Source organism: Pan paniscus, chromosome 8, assembly GCF_029289425.2.
Source record: "Pan paniscus chromosome 8, NHGRI_mPanPan1-v2.0_pri, whole genome shotgun sequence".
Classification (NCBI taxonomy): domain Eukaryota; kingdom Metazoa; phylum Chordata; class Mammalia; order Primates; family Hominidae; genus Pan; species Pan paniscus.
The window spans coordinates 29,526,024-29,547,365 of NC_073257.2; the positions used below are offsets into that span (position 1 = coordinate 29,526,024).

At 40.1% G+C, this 21,342-nt stretch overlaps 1 protein-coding gene across 1 annotated transcript in view; it reads right to left on the minus strand.

Annotated features, from left to right (window-relative positions):
* RSU1 (Ras suppressor protein 1) overlaps positions 1-21,342 on the minus strand; it is a 225,022-nt gene that overhangs the window by 90,729 nt on the left and 112,951 nt on the right. Inside the window, exon 8 of the mRNA XM_003831179.6 lies at positions 11,386-11,518. Coding sequence (XP_003831227.1) covers positions 11,386-11,518 — 133 coding nt within the window. The remainder of the gene's footprint in view (positions 1-11,385; positions 11,519-21,342) is intronic.

Consider the following 21,342-nt stretch of genomic DNA (forward strand, 5'->3'; position numbering starts at 1 on the left):
AGAGTAGAAACTCTGTAAAATATTTGGAGAGATTTATTCTGAGCTAAATATGAGTGACCACAGTCGTGACACAGCCCCCAGGAGGTCCTGAGAACATGTGTCCAAGGTGGTTGGGGCGCAGCTTGGTTTCATGCATTTTAGGGAGGCATGAGACATCAATCAAATACATTTGAGAAATATACTGGTTTGGTCCAAAGGCGGTTCAACAATTCAACTTCAATTCAATTGTTCAACTTCGAACAATTCGAAGCTGGGTCTTCCAGGCTTTAGGTAAATTTAAACATTTTCTGGTTGACATTGGTTGAGTTTGTCTAAGACCTGGGATTAATAGAAAGGAAATGCTCAGGTTAAGATAAAAGACTGTGGAGACCAAGATTCTTGAAGTGTCATACTGGCTGTCCTTAGAGACAACAGATGACAAATGTTCCCTATTCAGACCTATAAAAGGTGCTAGACACTCAGTTCATCTCCTCAGGATTGGGAGGGTGGTGAAAGAAAAAGATCTAGCTATGTTAGCAGAGATTCTTTACAGATGCGCATTTTCACCCACAAAGGATGGCTGTGCAGGGCCATTTCAAAATATGGCAAAGAAACATGTTTTGGGGTAAACGATTTTTATTTTCTTCTTTGTCACATAATGTTATGCCAGAGTCAGACTGGAAAGTAAGTCAGGATATGTAGGGTTAAATAAAACCCATCTGATAAGAATTTATGGTTTGTAGGGCATGACTCCCCAACTCTCTAGATACGAATTTTGGCAAGACAAAAAAACCAGAGCTTAGTCCTCAATGGTCATATTTGGAGACAGCATTTTTAAAGAGATAATCAAGTTAAAATGCAGTCATTAGGGTGGGCCCTCACCCCGGATAACTGATATCCTTGTGAAATGGGGAACTTTGGACACAGAGACAGAGATACCTAGAGAGATGATGATGTGAAGCAGCACAGGGGTAAAAGAGCCAAGGAGAGAGGCCTTAGACAAACCCTTCCCTAACTGCCCTCAGAAAAAACCAATCCTGCTGACACCTTGATCTGGGACTTCCGGCCTTTAGAACATGAGACAATGCATTTCTGCTTTTAAACCATGCCGTTTGTGGTACTTGGTTATGGCAGCCAAAGCAAACGAATACAAATAGTAAAGACAAAATCAGCTGTCACCAGGAAAAGAAAAAGAAACACCCAAAAGCCACTGTACTTATTCATTAACCTGCCACAAAAAAACCCCAAAACTTCAATAATTTAATGTCCAAATAGACACTACCTAATTGGATAGAGAATATAAAGTATGTGCATTTTGACAATGACAGTATTGCATATGTTCCAAATGAGATTATTTAGGCCGGGTATGGTGGCTGATGCTTGTAATCCCAGGACTTTGGGAGGCTGAGGTGAGCGGATCACCTGAGGTCAGGGGTTTGGGACCAGTCTGGCCAACATGGCAAAACCCCATCTCTACTAAAAACACAAAATAATTAGCTGGGCATGGTAGTGTGTGCCTGTAACCCCAGGTACTCGGGAGACCGAGGCAAGAGAATCGCTTCAACCTGGGAGGCAAAGGTTGCAGTGAGCCGAGATCGCACCACTGCACTCCAGCCTGGGCAACAGAGCGGGACTCCGTCTCAAAACCAAACAAAACCAAATAAGATTATTTAAAAATGAACTGTTACAGGAAAGGGGTCGCGATCCAGACCCTAAGAGAGAATTCTTGGATCTCACAAAAGAAAGAATTCAGGGTGGGTCCACAGAGTAAAGTTAAAGGAAGTTTACTAGGAAAGTAAAGGAATAAAAGAACGGCTACTCCACAGACAGAACAGCCCCAAGGGCTGCTGTTTGCCCATTTTTATGGTTATTTCTTGATGTTATGCTAAACAAGCGGTGGATTATTCATTCCTCTCCTTTCTAGACCATATACGGTAACTTCCTGACATTGCCATGGCATTTCTAAGCTGTCATGGTGCTGATGGGAGGGTAGCAGTGAGGACGACCAGAGGTTACTCTCATCACCATCTTGGTTTTGTTGGATTTGGCCAGCTTCTTTACTACAACCTGTTTTATCAGCAAGGTCTTTATGACCCGTATTTCGTGCTGACTTCCTATCTCACCCTGTGACTTAGAATGCTTTAACCATCTGGGAATGCAGCCCAGCAGGTCTCAGCCTCTTTTTACTCAGTTACCATTCAAGATGGAGTCGCTCTGGTACATGCGTCTCAGAGAGAACTATTAAAGTGGAAAATAATATTTTATTCTTGACTACATTTTAGAAAATATCAAGAGTCTTATAAACAAATAATATGCAAACACAGTAGAACAAAATATGGAAAGTTATTTCCTTAATGCTTGATGAATACATTGAGGCATGGATAAATGCCTGTGAACATAACTCACATTTAAGTTTTTTATCTGATAAAGTTGATTGAAACTCCTTTCATAGCATTTTGCATTTTAATCTAAAATAACTGACAACACAGAAGAACCCTTAAATGCCCAAAATTAAAAATTTAAAAAACCCCACAAAACCTCCAACAATGCCTGGCCAGGATAAGAAACCAGAGTTCAATAAAAAACCAGCATGTAATAAAACAAGTTATTACTGTGTAGAGATTAGAAACCACAAACAGTTTTGATTATAAAAGCGCCACTTTTAAATTTATCTCTCAAATAAAAACAGCAAATGCAGGCAATAATTCATCTCAGCTGAATAGAAAGCACCAAGCATTGAACTTTTAAGATTCCTGGGAGTTAATAATCAATATGTAGAGCTGACCAATTTCACTTCACTGAGGTCAATATCCAATAGTTCAATATGATTATATCAAATGAATAGCATCCAAAAAGAGGAGCTAAGAATACCTCCTCTTGAAGAGAACATAATCTGACACATTTTGGGTTTTTTGGAGTATGGATGGAGTCTAGCTGATATTTATTTTGCTTCTGTCAAGTGAGACAAATTATCTACATTCTATTTACCTTAAATTGATACTGTAATGTATCATGCTCCACTTTAGGAGATGTATAAGGCACGCCAAATGCAGGCTCGACAGTCAACAATCAAGTGAGGGGGATGGAGAAGGGAACAGGGGAAAGAGGGGACTGGAATAGGAGGAGAGAGACACACACACAGAGAGAGACTGAGATAGTTTTACTCTTTAAAGTCCTATGGAAAAGCCTTTTGTAGTGCAAGGTTCAGGATAAATCTCTCTTCTCCCTTTGATGTTGCAGCTGTAGTTTTTTTCCCCTATGCCCCTCTAATAGTTATCCACAACTCTTCAAAGATAAGTACACTAGTCATTGAATAAAATGCAAATTGCTTTGAGTAAAAAAGGCAACGAGCATAGAGTTTTTTCTCACTGGTCAAACCTGAGCCTACCAGGTCCCAGTCAGAGCTCCCAGGCAAGCACAGAGTGCCGGAGGATTGACCACATTAGAGGACCAGAGGGAAGTAGTGAAGAAAGCAACGTGGATATGGGAGGGTACATTTTCCAAGTCTTTATTTGCATCTATTGCATATCACAGTGAAAAACACTCCAGAGTAGGACACGTATAAAATGGAGTCTTACTAGATGTCTTCAGGAATACAGCTAGTCTCCTGAAGCTGGTTTTTAAGCCCTAGTAGAGTTTCACCTTTGACCTTCATAGGATTAGGGGATGGAAGTTCCCAACTTAACTCACAGAATCCAAGTGTCCTGGAAATATCAAATGGGAACAAGCACCTTCCATTTAAAAAACTGAACCATTTTGCATGAGATATAAAATTACAGAAAAGTAAAGCCTCAAAAGCCTGTGAAAACATCATATATTGAATAAATTATGAAAATGCAAAAAAGGGAAAAATACTAGTTACCTGTGAAGTATATATGAATAATAGTGTTAACCAAGTTACAAGGCAGAAAAAAAAATCCTTTAAATGCAAAATACACTAAGCAATCTATCACAACACTTGGAAGAGAGTAAGAACTTACGTATTCTTCCTTACATCCTCTGTATTCCTCCTGACATATTAAAGAGGGAGGTATCAGTTTAGCAGGGTAACTGATACCTCATGATCACATACAGGAACAGTTGAGCCATTAAACAAAAAATCAAATTATTATTATTATTATTATTATTTTGAGATAGGGTCTCACTCTGTCGCTGGAGTGCAGTGGTGTGATCTTGGCTCATTGCAACCTTGGCCTCCTGGGCTCAAGGCATCCTCCCACCTCAGCCACCCAAGTAGATGAGACTACAGGCATGTGCCACCATGCACGGCTAATTTTTTTCATTTTCTGTACAGACAAAGTCTCACTATGTTGCCCAGGCTGGTCTTGAACTCCCTGGGCTCAAGTGATCCTCCTGCCTCGCCTTCCCAAAGTACTGGAATTACAGGCACGAGCCACTGCACCCAGCCTTCAAAAGTTAATATTACATATTGGCTTACTTTTATTCAGTAGAATAAACATTCTGGAGTTTTTTGTGTTTTAAACTGTGATGCTACCTAATTTTGTCATTGAAGTTAACATGAAATAAGAGATGTGACACAATACACCCCAAATATAACATATTATATGGGTTTCCCTTTTCTCTGATACTTTTTAGCAATACTGGTTAAATGCAACATATTTTCTTGCAAATAGGTCCACAGATGCCAAAACTTTGAGTCACATATTATGGATAAAATGTGATAATGCATTTTCAACTTTAAAAAAGAAAATATAGGCCAGTCGTGGTGGCTCAGGCCTGTAATCCCAGCACTCTGGGAGGCCGAGGTGGACGGATCACGAGGTCAGGAGATCAAGACCATCCTGGCCAACAAGGCGAAACACTGTCTCTACTAAAAAAAATACAAAAAATCAGCCAGATGTGGTAGCGAGCGCCTGTAGTCCCAGCCACTCGGGAGGCTGAGGCAGGAGAATGGCGTGAACCCGGGAGGCGGAGCTTGCAGTGAGCCCAGATCACGCCACTGCAGTCCACCTTCGGCGACAGAGCGAGACTCCGTCTCAAAAAAAGAAAAAATAATACAAATATGTACCATTCATAAAGAAAATATATATCACCAGGAAGAGAATACAGTCAACTTGTAAAATGTAAAAACTACCTTTATGTTAAAACCCAGGTGCTGTGGTGCATGCCTGTAATCTCAGCGCTTTGAAAGGCTGAGGCAGGAAAATCTCTTGAGGCCAGGGGTTTGAGAGTAGCTTGGGCAACATAGCAAGACCCCCAGTCTCCACAAAATAATAAAATAGAAAACTAGCCAGGCGTTGTGGTGTGTGCCTGTAGTCCCAGGTACTAGGGAAGCTGAGGCAAGGGGATTGCTTGAGCCCTGGAGATCAAGGCTGCAGTGAGCTATCATGGTGCCACTGCACTGCAGCCTGGGTGACAAAGTGATACTGTGTCCCTAAGGAAAAAAAAAAAAAAATCTTTACAGAAAAACAGTTCTTCATTTTCATGTCTACTACACAGAAATTGTTTTTCTGTGGCTTAATTTGAGCTATTTTCAGATACAGCAATGAAAAAGAAGAGTCTACATTGTTCTACATACTGATTGTCACTATGTTCAATTTACTAACCACTAGAAAGATCCTGGAAATTTAACCCTCTCCTCCATCTTTGTGAAGATATTTATAAAACCATCTGCTAGCTCTGTGCACCCATTTATACTTCATCAGATGTTTATTAAGTTTTTCTTAGAGATAATTTCCTACAGTGAAGGGCCGTTTTAAAATGAATGGGCTCACCTATTAGGTTTGAAATGCCCTAGCCTTGTGGTGGACTGGTTGTATCAGTGAAGTTATTTAAAGAATTTCTAGGCCACTGACTCAGCAGTCACTAGAGGATATAGTAGTTGTTTAATAAAGCCCATGTACGTCCATTATAGCTTGTAACAGGTTTGCACAGCGTGCAGAAGAAAAATAAAACATTAATTAGCTTTAATTCCACAAGTAAAACAATGTGAAAAACAACAACCAACAGCCAAAAGAATGTTTCCTTATAAATCAAACAGGATGATTTATTTGGCTAGATTTCTAATAAAGAGGAATTCTCAGCTTTTATCTCATGGTTTCCCACCATTCACCAAAGACTGCTTTGTTAAAATGTTTCTGTTAACTAATATGAATAATAGTATGGCTGGTCTTTCATTTAAGGTTAAAAAAACGGAACACAGAAAACACAAATGAGTGGGGAACTTTTCCGGAGAGAGAAAAGAAAGGTGAAAAGACAGGCAGAATGACGAGGAAGCATCTTGTGAGTGATGCCATGCTGGAAATGAGGCTTTAGGACTGCCATGCTTGGCAAATTGCAGTTTTCATGATGACGTCTGTTTGCCAAATACCTCTTTCAAGGGAAGCATTTTCAACCTAACATTTGTCAAACCTCTTTTGTTAACTTGTTGACAAGAGTTAACTTGTCAGCTTTTAAAATGGCTTGCAGTTGCTATCCACGTCCCTCGATGGAAATGTGCAAAGTGTGAGTTACCCCCTTTCACAAAGGATCTTGTCAAGGGTGCTGACTTCAACTTGACTGCCTCTCCTGGGGGAAAAAAATCTACCTTCTGGAAACTTAAGTGATGAGTATTCCATCATAATTCTGCTTCAAAGAAATAAAAGAGGTCGAAGAGACAACCACCATCAAATAAAGAGTTAACAGGTAATTGTATAACTCAGCAACAGTTTAAAAACACAACGGAGCATGTAGGATGTGAGCTTCAACGACCCAACCAAGCTCATCATTTTATGTTAACCGGCAACTCAATGACACCAGCCAACACGTTCCCCTGTGGAAGGCACGAAAGATGAAGAGACAGCAGCTTCCACCTGAGACATGATGAAGGGGCCGTGATTAATGCCCAAAATGTTACTCCAAAGAGCAGTCTCTGAAGAACTATACCTCACCATCCTTCCAGCCACACCCCTCCTGCTTAATGGAACAAGTTCCCATCTTCATGAAGCTAAGTCATCTCCAAGTATTTTAATTCTGCTGACACACTGAATTCATTGTTTTCTTTCAAGTATCCATGTCTCCTCTTGGAGTCCATTAGAGCCTATAAATCAGATCATCCATCCTCTCTGCCCTAGACTCAGAAGAACTTAAGGACGTGCTCTGAGGAAGGTCACCGTGAATGCCGATCACAGACATGAATGAAAAGAAAATATTCCGATAAGTTTTTTAGTTCTTTATTCCTCTCATTTAGGTAATGGGTTAACTGGTTAGAAAAAAGGGGTTGGGGTGGGGGAAGGAGGAGGAGGTTCACAGGCGTTTTAAGTGCCAAAACCAAAAGTATGTTTTCATGGTAGTTTAAAGATAGACAGATAAATACATATCCGCAACACACAGACACTGATAAATATATAAGTAAGGATTCTTTTTAATAAAGGGGAAGTATGCGGCTTAAACAACAGAGACGAAGTGAAAATTAGGAACTATAATAAGTTTTAGACTAGAAGATCAAAAACTAAGGCAATGAATGTGAAATTTGCTTTTTTAAAAAAACTATGAGTATCATGAATAAACTGCCGCCCCCGAAGGCTACCACATGTAAAACGTTTTTAAAAAGTAGCCAAATACCTGCTAATTTGCGTAATATTTTTCAGATAGGATACTAAAAATCCCCTAATTATGAAATGGCTGCTTCAAACAAAGAGTTGAGTTGGGTTCTAATTGTATGAGGATATACTTAATATAATACAGATCTATTCATATAAAGGAGGCCCTTAATTTTGAAAATCAGTCTGTGTTAATCTGGTGAAACACAATAGCGGCATTTTTGTGCAGTTTTTTTTTTTTTTTTAAATGACTAAGAGTTTGACTTATTGTCTTATCAGCTAACAGTCCATATTTTGGGCTAGTATGTTTGACAAAGGGGTGACGACAGCTGCTACAGGAGAATGAGAGAAGGACAAAAAAACTGAAATACCCAAAGTAACCAACCTTCTTCTCCTTCCCAAGGAGGAGAGAAGAGAACTCACAGCAGGCCTCTGCCCTAGCATAGCTCATGTACCTTGTGACCTCCCAGCAGAGGATCATGTAGATGCCCCTAAAAGCAGCCGTTATGGAACCAGCTGGTCCCCGTGGAAAGGAGGCAATGGCTCTCCGGTGCTTACTGAAGCTGCTGCTGCTTCTTTTTTTTTTTTTTTTTTGAAACACGGTTTCACTATGTCACCCAGGCTGGAGTGCAGTGGCGCCATCTATCTCAACTCACTGCAACCTCCACCTCTCAGGTTCAAGCGATTCTCCTGCCTCAGCCTCCCAAGTAGCTGGGATTACAGGCACCCACCACCACACTCGGCTAATTTTTGTATTTTGAGTAGAAATGGGGTTTCACCATGTTGGCAAGGCTGGTCTTGAACTCCTGGCCTCAAGTTATTCACCCTCCTCATGGTGAATCACCCCACAATTCACCCCAAAGTGCTGGGATCATAGGCGTGAGCCACCGCACCCAGCCTACTGAAACTTTTTAATGTTGACTTAACTGCATAAAAGGTAATCCAAGGCTCCATGAGGAAATGAAACAAAAAGTTAGCAGACACATTGCTTAGACTATGCCAACCCCCCAAAATAGGATGCTAATAACAGACATAAAAACAGATATACCAAATATGTTATAGATACCTCTCATTTATCCAGAATCCTAACCACATACAAATCAGTTAAAATAGTCTGTAACAGTGCAGAATGGTGATTAATTGCCTAATAATTACTTTGAGGTAATACAAAATCCAGAAACTCACAATTTAATCTTTTAAAATTAAAAGCACTTTCATATGCAATGTATTCTCATCCTCTGTAAATTATAAACTGATCTATGGAAAACTAAAAATTGTTAACCAGAATAATAAACAGAGAATTTCCTCTAATTCCAGATGGCTAGGAGTTTGTTCATGCATTTTTCTGTATACTATCATATACAGAATGACTTTCTTCAAGATACCATACAAACCAAGCTCTAAATAGCTTCCTGTTTACTAAGAAAAAATTAGAGCCCATCTAAAACTCATGATAGCAATGATTAACAATTTACAAAGAAGATAAACAATCATCTACTAATTTGTGACTATATTTTCACACATTTTCATAATTAACTAATTTCTAAGGGTGAGCTACATTCGTATTTTTTTTTAAAAAAATTGAATCTGTAATAACTGTACATATCTATATGGCTTATGAAACAATTAATACACATCCTATACCTATCTCATTTTATCCTTAAGGTAAGTCTTTAGACTTATACTGTAAGTGTTATAGTATTGTCTAAAGTAATCTAAGCCATGCTTTACATTGCTTTTATATAGGAGGATACGGTATCATTTTGGCAATTTTAGTGTATTTCATTTTAAGGCCATTGTTCTTTTTTCTTTTTTTTGGGGTGGAATCTTGCTCTGTCGCCCAGGCTGGAGCGCAGTGGCACGATCTCAGCTCACTGCAACCTCTGCCTCCCTGGCTCAAGTGATTCTTGTGCCTCAGCCTCCTGAGTAGCTAGGATTACAGGTGCCCCTCCACCATGCCCAGCTAATTTTTGTATTTTTAGTTTCACCATGTTGGCCAGGCTGATCTCAAACTCCTGACCTCAAGTGATCCACCCGCCTTGGCTTCCCAAAGTGTTGGGGTTGCAGGCGTGAGCCACCATGCTCAGGCCGGCCATTATTCTTTACAGCTTGTCTTCTCTGTTTCTGTCTGGTGGAAACATGGCCACAGCAAGTGCTAAATGTTTGACCAGGAGCATGGTGCTCAGGCTGCAAGACTGCAGAAATGCAGCCAGCCACTTCTGCGCAGAGGCTCTGCCCTGCCAATCAATCCCGACCCACTGGCCTGGCACAGATTCACAGGGTTTTCTTGAGTGTGGGACATATTTCTGATACCAAAGAAAAAAAAAAGAAAAGAAACTCTTAACTAAATGTGACCTTTAGCAATCTTCTAGCTTTCTTCCAATAGTTGGGATGTTAAATTCTCAAAAGTTGGTGCCAGGCTGGGCATGGTGGCTCATGACTGTAATCCCAGCACTTTGGAAGATGAAAGCAGGATTGCTTGACACCAGGAGTTTGAGACCAGCCTGGGCAACAAAGGGAGACCCCGTCTCTGCAAAAAATTTAAAAAATTAGCTGGGCATGGTGGTGTGCTCCTGTAGTCCCAGCTACTTGGAAGGCTGAAATGGAAGGATTGCCTCAGCCCAGGCGCTTGAGGCTGCAGTGAGCCGTGATTGTGCCACTGCACTCCAGCCCAGCAATACAGTGAGACCCTGTCTCTTAAAAAAAATAAATTAATTAATTAAAAAATAAAATTTAAAAGTTGATGTCAGACACAAAAACAGATTACATTTGACTAGGGATGTTTTTGTCTTTTTTGTATATGCTTAAAATTATACCAGATCTCAGCATTTGGGGTCAGGCAAGCATTTGATAAATGACAGTTTGTTTTGCAGCTGGGGGCTGGGATAAGGTAGGAAAATAATGATGGTACATATAACAACAGAAGCACGTGGAAGTGGCAGAATTTCTTTCAACCTTGACACATGGAGGAAGAAAGAAGCAGGAATGGTGAGGTTTTTGGGACAGTTTTGCATAGACTCCTTTCACCTGGAGTGAGGACTTGAGGTATTTGGATGCTGTGACTTCAGGCTGGCAGATTCCGCTTCCTCTCCTGCCTTTTCCTTTTCTCTAAGAGATTATCATCTCACTACAGTACAAGCTTCTCTATAATAGAATGACGCATTGCTAGTACTCTCTACTGATTTTATAAATAAACTGCTTAACAATTTTGTTCAGAACACTTGTAATTCTTTGCATTCACAGAAGAAAAAAAATATGTTCTGATCTGAATGGTGAATTTCCTTAGTGCCATGAATATTCAACTAATTTAATACCTCAAAAATTCTCTAAAGAAAATCGGTAAAAATCCCCTTGAAAATATCAATAAAAAACAATTTACAAATAGAGACAATGACCACATGCTGTTTTTTCTTGTTTTTGTTTTTTTCTTTTCAGAAAGGGTCTTGCTCTCTCATCCAGGCCCGAGTGCAGGGCATGACCACGGCTCTGTGCAGCCTCAATCTCCTGGGCTCAAGTGATCCTCCCAACTCAGCCTCCAGAATAGCTACAATGACAAGCATGCACTACCATGCCTGGATAATTTCTTTTACTTTTTCTTTTGTAGAGATGGGGTCTTGCTATGTTGCCCAGGCTGGTCTCAAACTCCTGGGCTCAAGCAATCCTCCAGTCTCGACTTCCCCAAATGCTAGGATTACAGGTGTGAGCCACACCACACCTGGCCGACATGCAGTTTTTAATAAAACATTTTAAAATGCTAAGTGCTAACTGCCATCAATAGGATACTGTCACATAATATTTTTAAAGGCGTAATTATAAATACTATAAAATCACAGTCTACTATTTCAGAAAATCAGAGTCTACTTACTATTTGTATGTCTCAGAACGGATATACTCAAAAACATGGGACACGCCAAGCTGGAACTGGTCTGCAATGGGGGTCACCCAGGGATTGTTCTCTGCTTTGAATACCTGCTTCTGGCCAGTTAAATCCAAGTTTCCTGGGAGGAAAAAAAAAAAAAAGTAAAGGTCACTTCATCCAATACAGATCAGGTCTAAGAAGTCCTTCTCAGTAATCACAGCCTAAGTACCCTAAATCAAACCCTAAGTGCCTCTTGGATCATTTGATGTCTTTTAAATTTCTTAACCCAAGTCATCACAGGTACACAGTCATGACAGTACCTTGGCCCCAGAAATTAAGAACAAAGGAAGGAAGAAAGAAGACAGATGGAAAAGAAAAGCAGAGCAGAGGGAAGGAGGTATTTGCTGCAGAGACAAAAATGACTTGTTCAAGATTAAGAGAAGTGATAATATGAAAACCATTTAAAATTCTATCTTGACCATGTCAGTATGCATCATGCCTTGTCCTGGCTGATCTTGGGCCCAATCTGATCAACACCACTTTTTTCACCAATCAAGAAAGCATATGAATGGAGAAAGACAGGAATATTACCCAAGCCAAACCGTTGTTACTCAAGTATAAGAGCATAAGCACATCTCGGAATCAGCCCTAAATGAATCTCATTAACATGGCAGTGATAAAGACTAATTACCTTTTAAAATCATTCCTCATTTCATTCTCCAGCAATCTGGAAGGTCAGATACTAATATTACTTTATAGGTGAAGAAATGGAAACTTAAGGAAATTAACTAATATGCCCAAGATCAGAAAAAGCCAGCATGAAGATTTCAAGCTGATGCTCAATCTCATACACCTTCTACAGTGTCTGGTGAGGCCATCAGATTACATACCAATCTAGATAAGGTTGAGTTAATGAAGGTAGCATAAAAAAGCCAGCAAGCATGCCTCATCTGGATATCCTCTGTTAATGACCAGTTGACTGTTTTTTTTTCTTTTTGATATATTCAAAAATGGAAAAGGCAATGTGTGAAAGAACTTCCTAAAATGTGCTCGCCTATGAAAGCAAGAAGCAGAGAAAGAGAGGTTAGGCAGCAGGGATATATGTGAAGGTCTGTCCCTAAAAGTCCTACTGAGGAAATCAATTTTCAGACTTCTCGTCCATGGCCTGGTACTGTTTGAACCTAGAGACACAGCAAAGATTTTTGCTAAGACACAACCGAAGTTACGTGCTGTTGCTGTTCCCAGGTTCTACTGCCTATGTTTTCATAGATGGTAACTCAGGACAATGAAAACATATCCTGGGATGCAAGTATAGCACAAAGCAAATCACTGCCTAGCTGATATGAGCTTTGGAAATGAAAGGATAAATGAATTTTTTTATGCGGAAGATAATGCAATATTGCTTGTTAAAACAAAATAATAGATACTTTGAATCTTTCCTTTTTGTTCTATGAACTTGCAACTATTCAGAAAAACAAAGAAAAGAAAAACGACTACAATTTCACAAAATCTTTTTAAGAAAACAGACACTACTAAATATCAAGAGAGAGTAATTCATCATCTTTCCAAAGCTACTAAGAATTTGTTGGCGCTTGGTACAAAAATAAGCAGATCCATTTCTCTCCAAGATTATCAATATTGTCAATTTCCTCATCTTAATGGTTAAACATCGTTAGTCAGATATTAAGTCACTTGGGAAATTAGTGAGCTTGATTCTCTAAACCATGAGTCAGAAAGCTGCCTAGGGCGAATGAAAACCCAGGGGTGGTATGCATTCTGCTTAGCTGAGTATCTCACCTGGGTTTCATCTTGTTGGCAAGGGGCTGCCATTGATCTTTGTTTTTATCTTTACTTAGGGAGGGGGTTTTTAGAGTCCCAAGAATGAAACTGACCCCTTGTTTACATTTCTCTATAATTCTTATTTCCTCTTAAAATCTAGTTTGCTGCACTTAATTTATCTTGCCTTCCATATAATTCCTTCATGGTTTTTTCCTCCAATTTTTCCTTTTCCTAAAAATGAATATAATATACATTCCTGGAAAGAAGCCATCCATTTAAAAACAAGTCTATTTCTGATGTGTCGTATTTTATGTGCACGATGGTATGTTGCCCATTGTGCACAGGGGGCAGGACTAGTAAGGGAAGGGGTTACAAACCGGACAACAGTGACCACGGTGCAGCAATGCCCTCATCAGCTGGGAATGGTAGTGCTGCAGCTCAATATATCTCTCTTAAAACATTCACCTGAGAAACAACCTATGCTTACATCTTGTCATCTTCCTGCCTCTAATCTCTGCCCACAGACATCAGCATGAATCAACTATGAAAAAAATAAACTTGAGGTGTTTGGAAAAAATATGGGTATTCTTGGCCAGGAGTGGTGGCTGATGCCTATAATCCCAGCACTTTGGGAGGCCGAGGCGGGTGGATCACTTGAGGTCAGGAGTTCGACACCACATGGCAGTTTGGCCAACAGGGCAAAACCCAGCCTCTGCTAAAAATACAAAAATTAGCCAGGCACAGTGGTGCGCACCTGTAGTCCCAGCCTCTTGGGAGGCTGAGGCAGGAGAACTGCATGAACCTGGGAGGCGGAGGTTGCAGTGAGCCGAGATGGCACCACTGCACTCCAGCCTGGGTAACAGAGCAAGACTGTCTTAAAAAAAAAAAAAAAAAAAGAAAAAGAAAAAATATGTGTATTGCAAAGTAGATGAAAAAAAAGCAGCAGAAGCCATGAAAAGTATAAACTACATATTTATGGAATAGGACAGAAATGAATTCCTAAGCTAAGGGGATTTTCTAGTTAGTGAGTATTTTGCCCTAAATATCTTTCCTTCTTCTGCAAAATTGGTTATCCTAATGAGAAATATAGTCAGAACTTCTAGTTGGTAGAATTTTATTCTGTTGAAGAAGCGTCCAGGATTTTCAATCATTTACACAACTGCTTTGCTTTTAACATCTGGTTCAGAGGGGGGATTGCAGGAACACACCTTTTTTTTTTTTTTTTTACTTTGGGAAGAGGGAGAAGAGGAGGGAAGTCAGCTACATTTGGGCACAGAGCAGCATTTCTCACCACACTGTATTTTCAGGGCCCTTGGCAAGCATGAGAACAACGTGGAGCAGGGAAAGGATCCGGGAAGGATGACACACACAAGTCTCAGCTATTTCAAATTTTCCCTGGGAAGACTTGCTTGGGATAATGAGGGGAAGAGACTCCTCTTTTCTAGCCTGCATCACAAGCTCCCTTCCGCCGAGTCCCAAGCCTTGCCCGATCATCCGAAACTGAAGGTATGTTATGAGTAAAGCTGGTTTTAAAGACCCCTCCTTGAACTTAAGGAATAGGTACGTATTTCTGCGGGAAAGAAGCACTCGTGTTCTACTAGTGACAGCCTGCAAAACCACTCTGGAACGCACACAGCCTCTTGTTAACTTATTAACAGCATCTTACTAAGTGTGCAGTCTTTTCAGTGGTAATCCTCTGAAAATAATGTACTAAAGTTCTATGCTCCCTGACTGCCACTCATGGAAGGAGAATAATGCCAAGAAAGGTCAGCCATGTTCTCTGGGCCCTTTTGTCTGAAGCCTGTAACCCCCTGGAGATCTGTCAATCCCAAGTGATGTCTCTATTTAGGTGCTGTCAGTGGAGACGGCAGAGGCATCACAGATTGCTAATGACGGCTGCTAACTGGAGCACACAGGAGACGCTGGATGCGAGCTAGACATACTCCCTTAAGGGAAAAGGAGTCACATGCTGATGTCTACAAGTCAGAGTTAACAGAAAGGACCACAGGCTATTCACGATCATCTTCAGTTATATCACTTCCAACCCATCTGCATATTTTAGCTGGGATGGGGAGTGGGAAGGAGGGGACAGATGACTGGGTTACCCTCCCCACCCTCATTTACTTACTTCAGTATCAAGCAATGCTACTAAATTAAATCCACAAGTGCTTCCTAAAGCTACATGAACTTAAGAGCCTAATAGAAAAGAATGATTAGGGTTCACTGGGGAAAAAAAAGAAAAGAAAAAAGCTTCTTGTATGATGTTGTTCTTTCTTTTTAACAAAGAGCCATGAAACCCAGGTATAATGTCCGTGGCAAACCTTAAAGGAGGAAACTATTATAAATGACAGAAATGGAAACTGCGCGAGCGAAACAGAGCAATGTCTCTTTGGAGTTAGAACTGGGACTTGCTATAATAGGGCATGCTTGTTTTGTTTTTCAACTTAATGTCGCCGGTGGATAACACAATACCTGTTTCTGTAGCGCTGCAATCCTCCCAGCAAGTGATTTGTCTCTGGGTTCTCTTGCCTCACTCTGCACCAGTTGGGGATGAAGCAATTTCAGAAGAGGGTTAATATAATTAGAGTAAAGCTGGCCATTATATTGTGTGAAAAGATGACACCCGACTCATACTGGCCTAGCAACAAGTTACCATTGCCTCGGCAGAGCTCGTCTGTCAGCTGTCGGAGGTAGGTTCCCTTTTAAGTAATAACATGCAGGAAGCATCTCACCCCGCTGTCAGTCAGCCTGCAATCGCTCTGACGCCACACGCTTCAGTGCGTTGAGTTAGGAGCCCTCACCCATCCCCTTTATTAGAAGGCTGAGCGGCGCTCTGGTGGTGTTCTAACAAGGATCAGGCAGCAGGATTAAGCACTGTGACAAAGAGGATCTAATAAGCTAGAAAGTGGTGCATCTACAGACACGCTGGCTGGCTCCCAGACACAGATTCACTTTGCTCACTCCTCAGTCGGAAGGCGCAGGCCACTGGGGAAGCCAGGCAGCGCCGTGATTAGCAGTGACCCTCTGACCGATGCTGCTATGAAGATCGTATATCACTCAGAGGCTTATTCTGCAATTGCAAATTGGATTTTCCATTTTATTACCTGCAAAAGGACCACATATGCTTCTTTCCAAAGCCTCTAGTACAGCAAGCTTTGCCATGCAACTGCAATTGTGTAAACATTAAATCATGCAAAACACTCACTCTCCTTGCTGGTTATAAATGTGATTGAATGCAATAGACAATTGCAGCCCCATTAATAAGCATGCTCATTTTCACTTATGGAAATTGGTTGTTTCCATAATCACACTCTAAGAATTCTTCCTGAGGATTCAAAATCCTGAAACATGTGGCTAGCAGCACCATTTATCACATAGTAAGCAATCGAGGCGATCTGGGCAAATTTTTCACGTCATCAAAGTAGCATTCCCTCTCTTCCTAATTTCAAAATGGTACCACAGAGAGCTTTTTTAAATTAATGCACTCCAAAAGCCATGCTCTCGCATTCACTCATAAATATCTAAGACTGTGGTCTAACAAGGTAAAACTAAAAAAAAGTGGCTGATTGGGTATAGTCCATCATTACTATACTAGATTTGTCCAAAACCAAGCAACTGATTTGCTCAGAAAGGATCGAGATGAGACATAATAACAGCTGAAAGATACCTCCTCTCTGCGGCGAATCCTCACATGGAAGCGAACCACAAATGACTCCAATACAAAATAAAAGCTACATTTAGGGACTCTCCCACATAGACAAAGATTCTACACATAAGTCTCCATAATTCTCATTATCATGTGCTAGGCTACTAATTATAGCAGTGCATGATTACAGACAAATGGCCGACTCTGGAAAGTTCCTACTTTTTCACTTCTTTAGGAACACACTTTACTGAGTGGAAAATGATCAGAAGGCCTATAAAATGCTCATATTGTAATAGACAGTGTCTGCAGTAACTAAACATTGGAAACAACTGGAAATTTCATTACCAGGTGATAAGCAGAATAATGTGCTATAGCCATACTGTGAAATGCTATTCAGTTATTAAAATAGAGTTATTTGTATGCACTGACCTGGAGGGAGGTCTGTAACTATAATTAAAACAATGAGGATCTACCAAGCTTGCTATCAACCAATTTTTGAAAAAATACAGTAGAAATCCATATATGTATATGACTAAATGTTTATGTGTAAAAGAAGAAAAGGATAATATTAAGTTTTTAAGGTTGATTTTCTCAAATAAGGGAAATATTAATGTTGGTTTTCTCAAATTAAGGTAGGGCAGGAGGTTGAACTGGCAGAGCAAAGGATAAACATTAATTACCGATTTGGAGAATTCCATGTTAACAGTATGGATTATTTTCATAATTAAAAAAGATTAAAGTACATTGAAAGGGAATGGTCAAAAACAAATTCAAAGCACATGGTGCACACTAATTGGTACAAAACAGTATCCTTTAATTTAAGTATAGCCTATTGCAGCGAACATCATGCTTGTGGCCCATTCTCTTCTGTCTGCGTAGTAGATGATGGTCTAAAAACCTAAGTGGAATGAGAATCTAGGTCTGAGGTTGCTTTTCTTTCTGTGCATCATCAATGCAATGTAAGCTGGGATGTCTCATGACAGCTCTCAAATTTATTCTGTGGGGAACGCAAGGCCACACTGTCATTCCGACAACTGTCTGCTTGGCCTTTCCAGCAACACATTTTTAAAAGAGGCATTCTGTACATTTAATGCATGCATTGCATTGCTGCTTTAAGATACATACTAAAATAAACGGCTACTCTTCGGATCTAGTCGGGGAAGATAGTACAACTTACACACACACACACACACACACACAAAGATTTAAAAAGAGAAAACCACCACCCTACCAAATGGTTCCAACACAAGCAGCACCTGATTTAAGTGTGTGCTGGTGTGAAGAGGCCCAGAAGCCCTTATGCCAAAGAAGAAAAATAGCATTTTACATTGCTTCCATCTGATGCTCTTCTTGGCCATTTGATATCTGTGGTCCAGGTTAAGAAGGGATAGAAAAAGCTCTCAGTTGCTTATAAATATAATTAACCAGCAACAGAACAGTGCCATCCTCAACAGTCACCTCCAAGGTTGCCTTATGTTACAAGTTGAAATGGCTGTTAAGTAAATCATTTATGTTTTAAACCTGGCATTCATTTAGGATTTCTCAATCATTCTTCTAAATGTGGGAGGCAATCTTGTTTTTCCTTGCCAGATTTCCTTTTTATTGCTCAGGTAATGTTAGGACATAATGGACAAAAGTCTGGTGGATCTGGCTCCTGATCTCAAGAACGATTCACTGACTTGGGCAAATCCCAGAGTGAAAGAATTGAAGATGGGAAGCCTCTGCCTAGATTTCAGAGAATGTAGGGAAAAGCCTGGATGTCCAGGCAGAAGCCTGCTGCAGGGGCAGAGCCCTCATGGAGAACCTCTACTAGGGCAGTGTGAAGGAGAAATATGGGGTTGGAGCCCAGACACACAGTCTCCACTGAGGAACTGCCTTACTGGAGCTATCAGTGGAGGGCCACCAACCTCTAGACCAGAGAATGGTAGATCCACTGACAGGCTGAACCCTGCACCGGGAAAAGCTGCAGGCACTCAACGCCAGCCCAATAGAGCAGTCACAGGAGCTAAACACTGCAAGGCCACAGGGAGCCATCCAGGGCTTTGGAAGGCCATCTCTTGAATTAGAGTGCCCTAAATGTGGAACATGGAGTCAAGGGAGATAATTTTGATGTCTTAAGATTTAATGACTGCCGTGCTGGGTTTTGAACTTCCATGGGAGCTGTAGCCCCTTTCTTTTGGCCAATTTCTCCCTACTGGAACAGGAGTATTTACCCAATGCCTATACCTCCACTGTATCTTGAAAGTAACAAACTTATTTTTTATTTTATAGGTTCACAGGTTGAAGGGACCAGCCTTGTCTGAGGTGAGACTTTGGACTTTTGAGTTAATGCTGGAATGAGTTAAGACTTTGGGGGACAGTTGGGAAGGCATGATTATATTTTGCAATGTAAGAAGAATACGAGATTTGGAGGGGCCAGGGGCAGAATGATATCGTTTGGATCTGCAACCCTGCCCAAGTCACAGGTCGAACTGCAAACCTCAATGTCGGAGGGAGGCCTGGTGTGAGGTGGCAGGATCATAAGAGTAATCCTTCATGAATGATTTAGCAACATCCCTCTGGTGCTGTTCTAGTGACAGCAAGTAATCACAAAATCTAGTTGTTTAAAAGTGTGGGGCACCTCCCTACTTCCTTTCTTGCTCCTGCTCCTACCATGTGAGTCATCTCACTCCCCCTTTGCCTTCTGCCATGATTTTAAGTTTCCTGAGGCCTCCCCAGAAGCCGAGCAGATGCCAGCATCATGCTTCCTATAAGCCATGCAGAACTCTGAGCCAATTAAACCTCTTTTCTTTATAAATTACCCAGTCTAAGGCATTTCTTTATAGCAGTGCGAGAACAGACTAATACAGCAGCGCTGGTTGTGTTAGAGGAATGGACAAACATTTTCCCTACATTGCTGGTTAGAATCCCAACTGGCACCTCTTCTCTGAAAAGCAATTTGGCAATTTCTATTAAGAGTTGTAAAAATGTTCATACTGTTTGACCTGGTAATTCCACCCTAGTAATAAATTTATGCTGAGGAAATAATCACTCATATTAACAATGATTTATGAATACAGATTTTCAACTGAGTGTTGCTTATGTCCTTCTGAACAACTAGAAACAACTCAGATGTCTAGGGGGTTGGTTCATAATTATGAGAAATTCAGAGCATGGTATAATATGTAGCCATATGATTAAAAATGTTTTCAAATAAAATTTAATGACATGGGGCAATGGTCATGACATAACATTGAAGGTCAAAATGAAGGCTGTAAAACTTATACAGCATGATCTTAACTTTTTAAAACACCATAAATATATACACAGGTGTATAGGAAAAAGACTAGAAGAAATACACATATAAGTGTATATGCATATGAACAGAGAAAAGACTGGAAAAAAATCTCAGAATTTAAAGTGGTTATTTTTGGATGACAGATCATAAATGCTACCCTTTTCTGTTTCCCAGATTTATTGAAGCAGGCGTTCTCAAACTTGAGTGTGCATCAGAATATTTTTTACAGAATGACTACAACTTTCAGAGTTTTTAGTTTCATAGGTCTTGGGTGAAGCCCTAGTGTTTGCATTTCTAACAAGTTCTTAGTGGATGATGGTGTTTCTGGTCGAAGGACCACACTCTAAAAGAAAATCAAATCCCTTTTCTTTCACAAGGATAAAATTTTTAACATTAGAACTTTAAAATTTTAAATAAAAGAAAAAATTAAATCTATTTTGAGTACTGAAAAAGAAATCTGAATTTTTAGATACTATCACAAGTTCTACAAAGGATAAAAACCCACCAACTGGAGAATCATCATTATCATAATAATATTGGTTTTTATTTGTTATACATGTACCATATACCAGGTATCATTTCAGGAGCTTTGCATACATTATTCCAGGGTGTCACAATAATCTTGCATGGAAGGCATTATTATGATCTCATCTTAAAATTAAGAAGCAGCAACTACCATTTTGGGGGTTTAGGATTCATACTCAAGGTCATGTGACTAGTAGGCAGCCAGGCAGGTATTTAAAAACCAATTTATCTGGCTCTTTCAGAGGCCTTGGTCTTTCCAGTACATGACACTTAACAGATTTTCTCCCTCCTTTCAAAAGGTATTGAATGTTGTTGGTATAATCAATAATGTGAGATGATTTAGGAGAACTGGGGAGTTATACACAAAAACAAGTCACTCACCTCCCTCACAGGGCCCAGAATTCTGTCATCAGAATCATTCCCTTTGGGCTGAAAGCCCTATTACCTGCAGAAATTTTATTTTTAAATTAAAACACCCTAGTGGGGTAATGCATTAGGTGAATAAACTTTCTTTTCTTTTTGATTAGTTTTTTTGGTTCTACTTTAAATTGGTTATTTTTTAAAAAAATAATATACTCTGCTTTTGTTAGTTGACTGGTTAATTTTTCCCCCACTTTTTATTTGCATTAAAATACACATAGGATAAAAATTATCATTTTCATGATTTTTAAGGGTATGGTTTGGTGATATTAATACATTTGTAATTTTGTGCAAACACCACTGTACCATCTGCCTC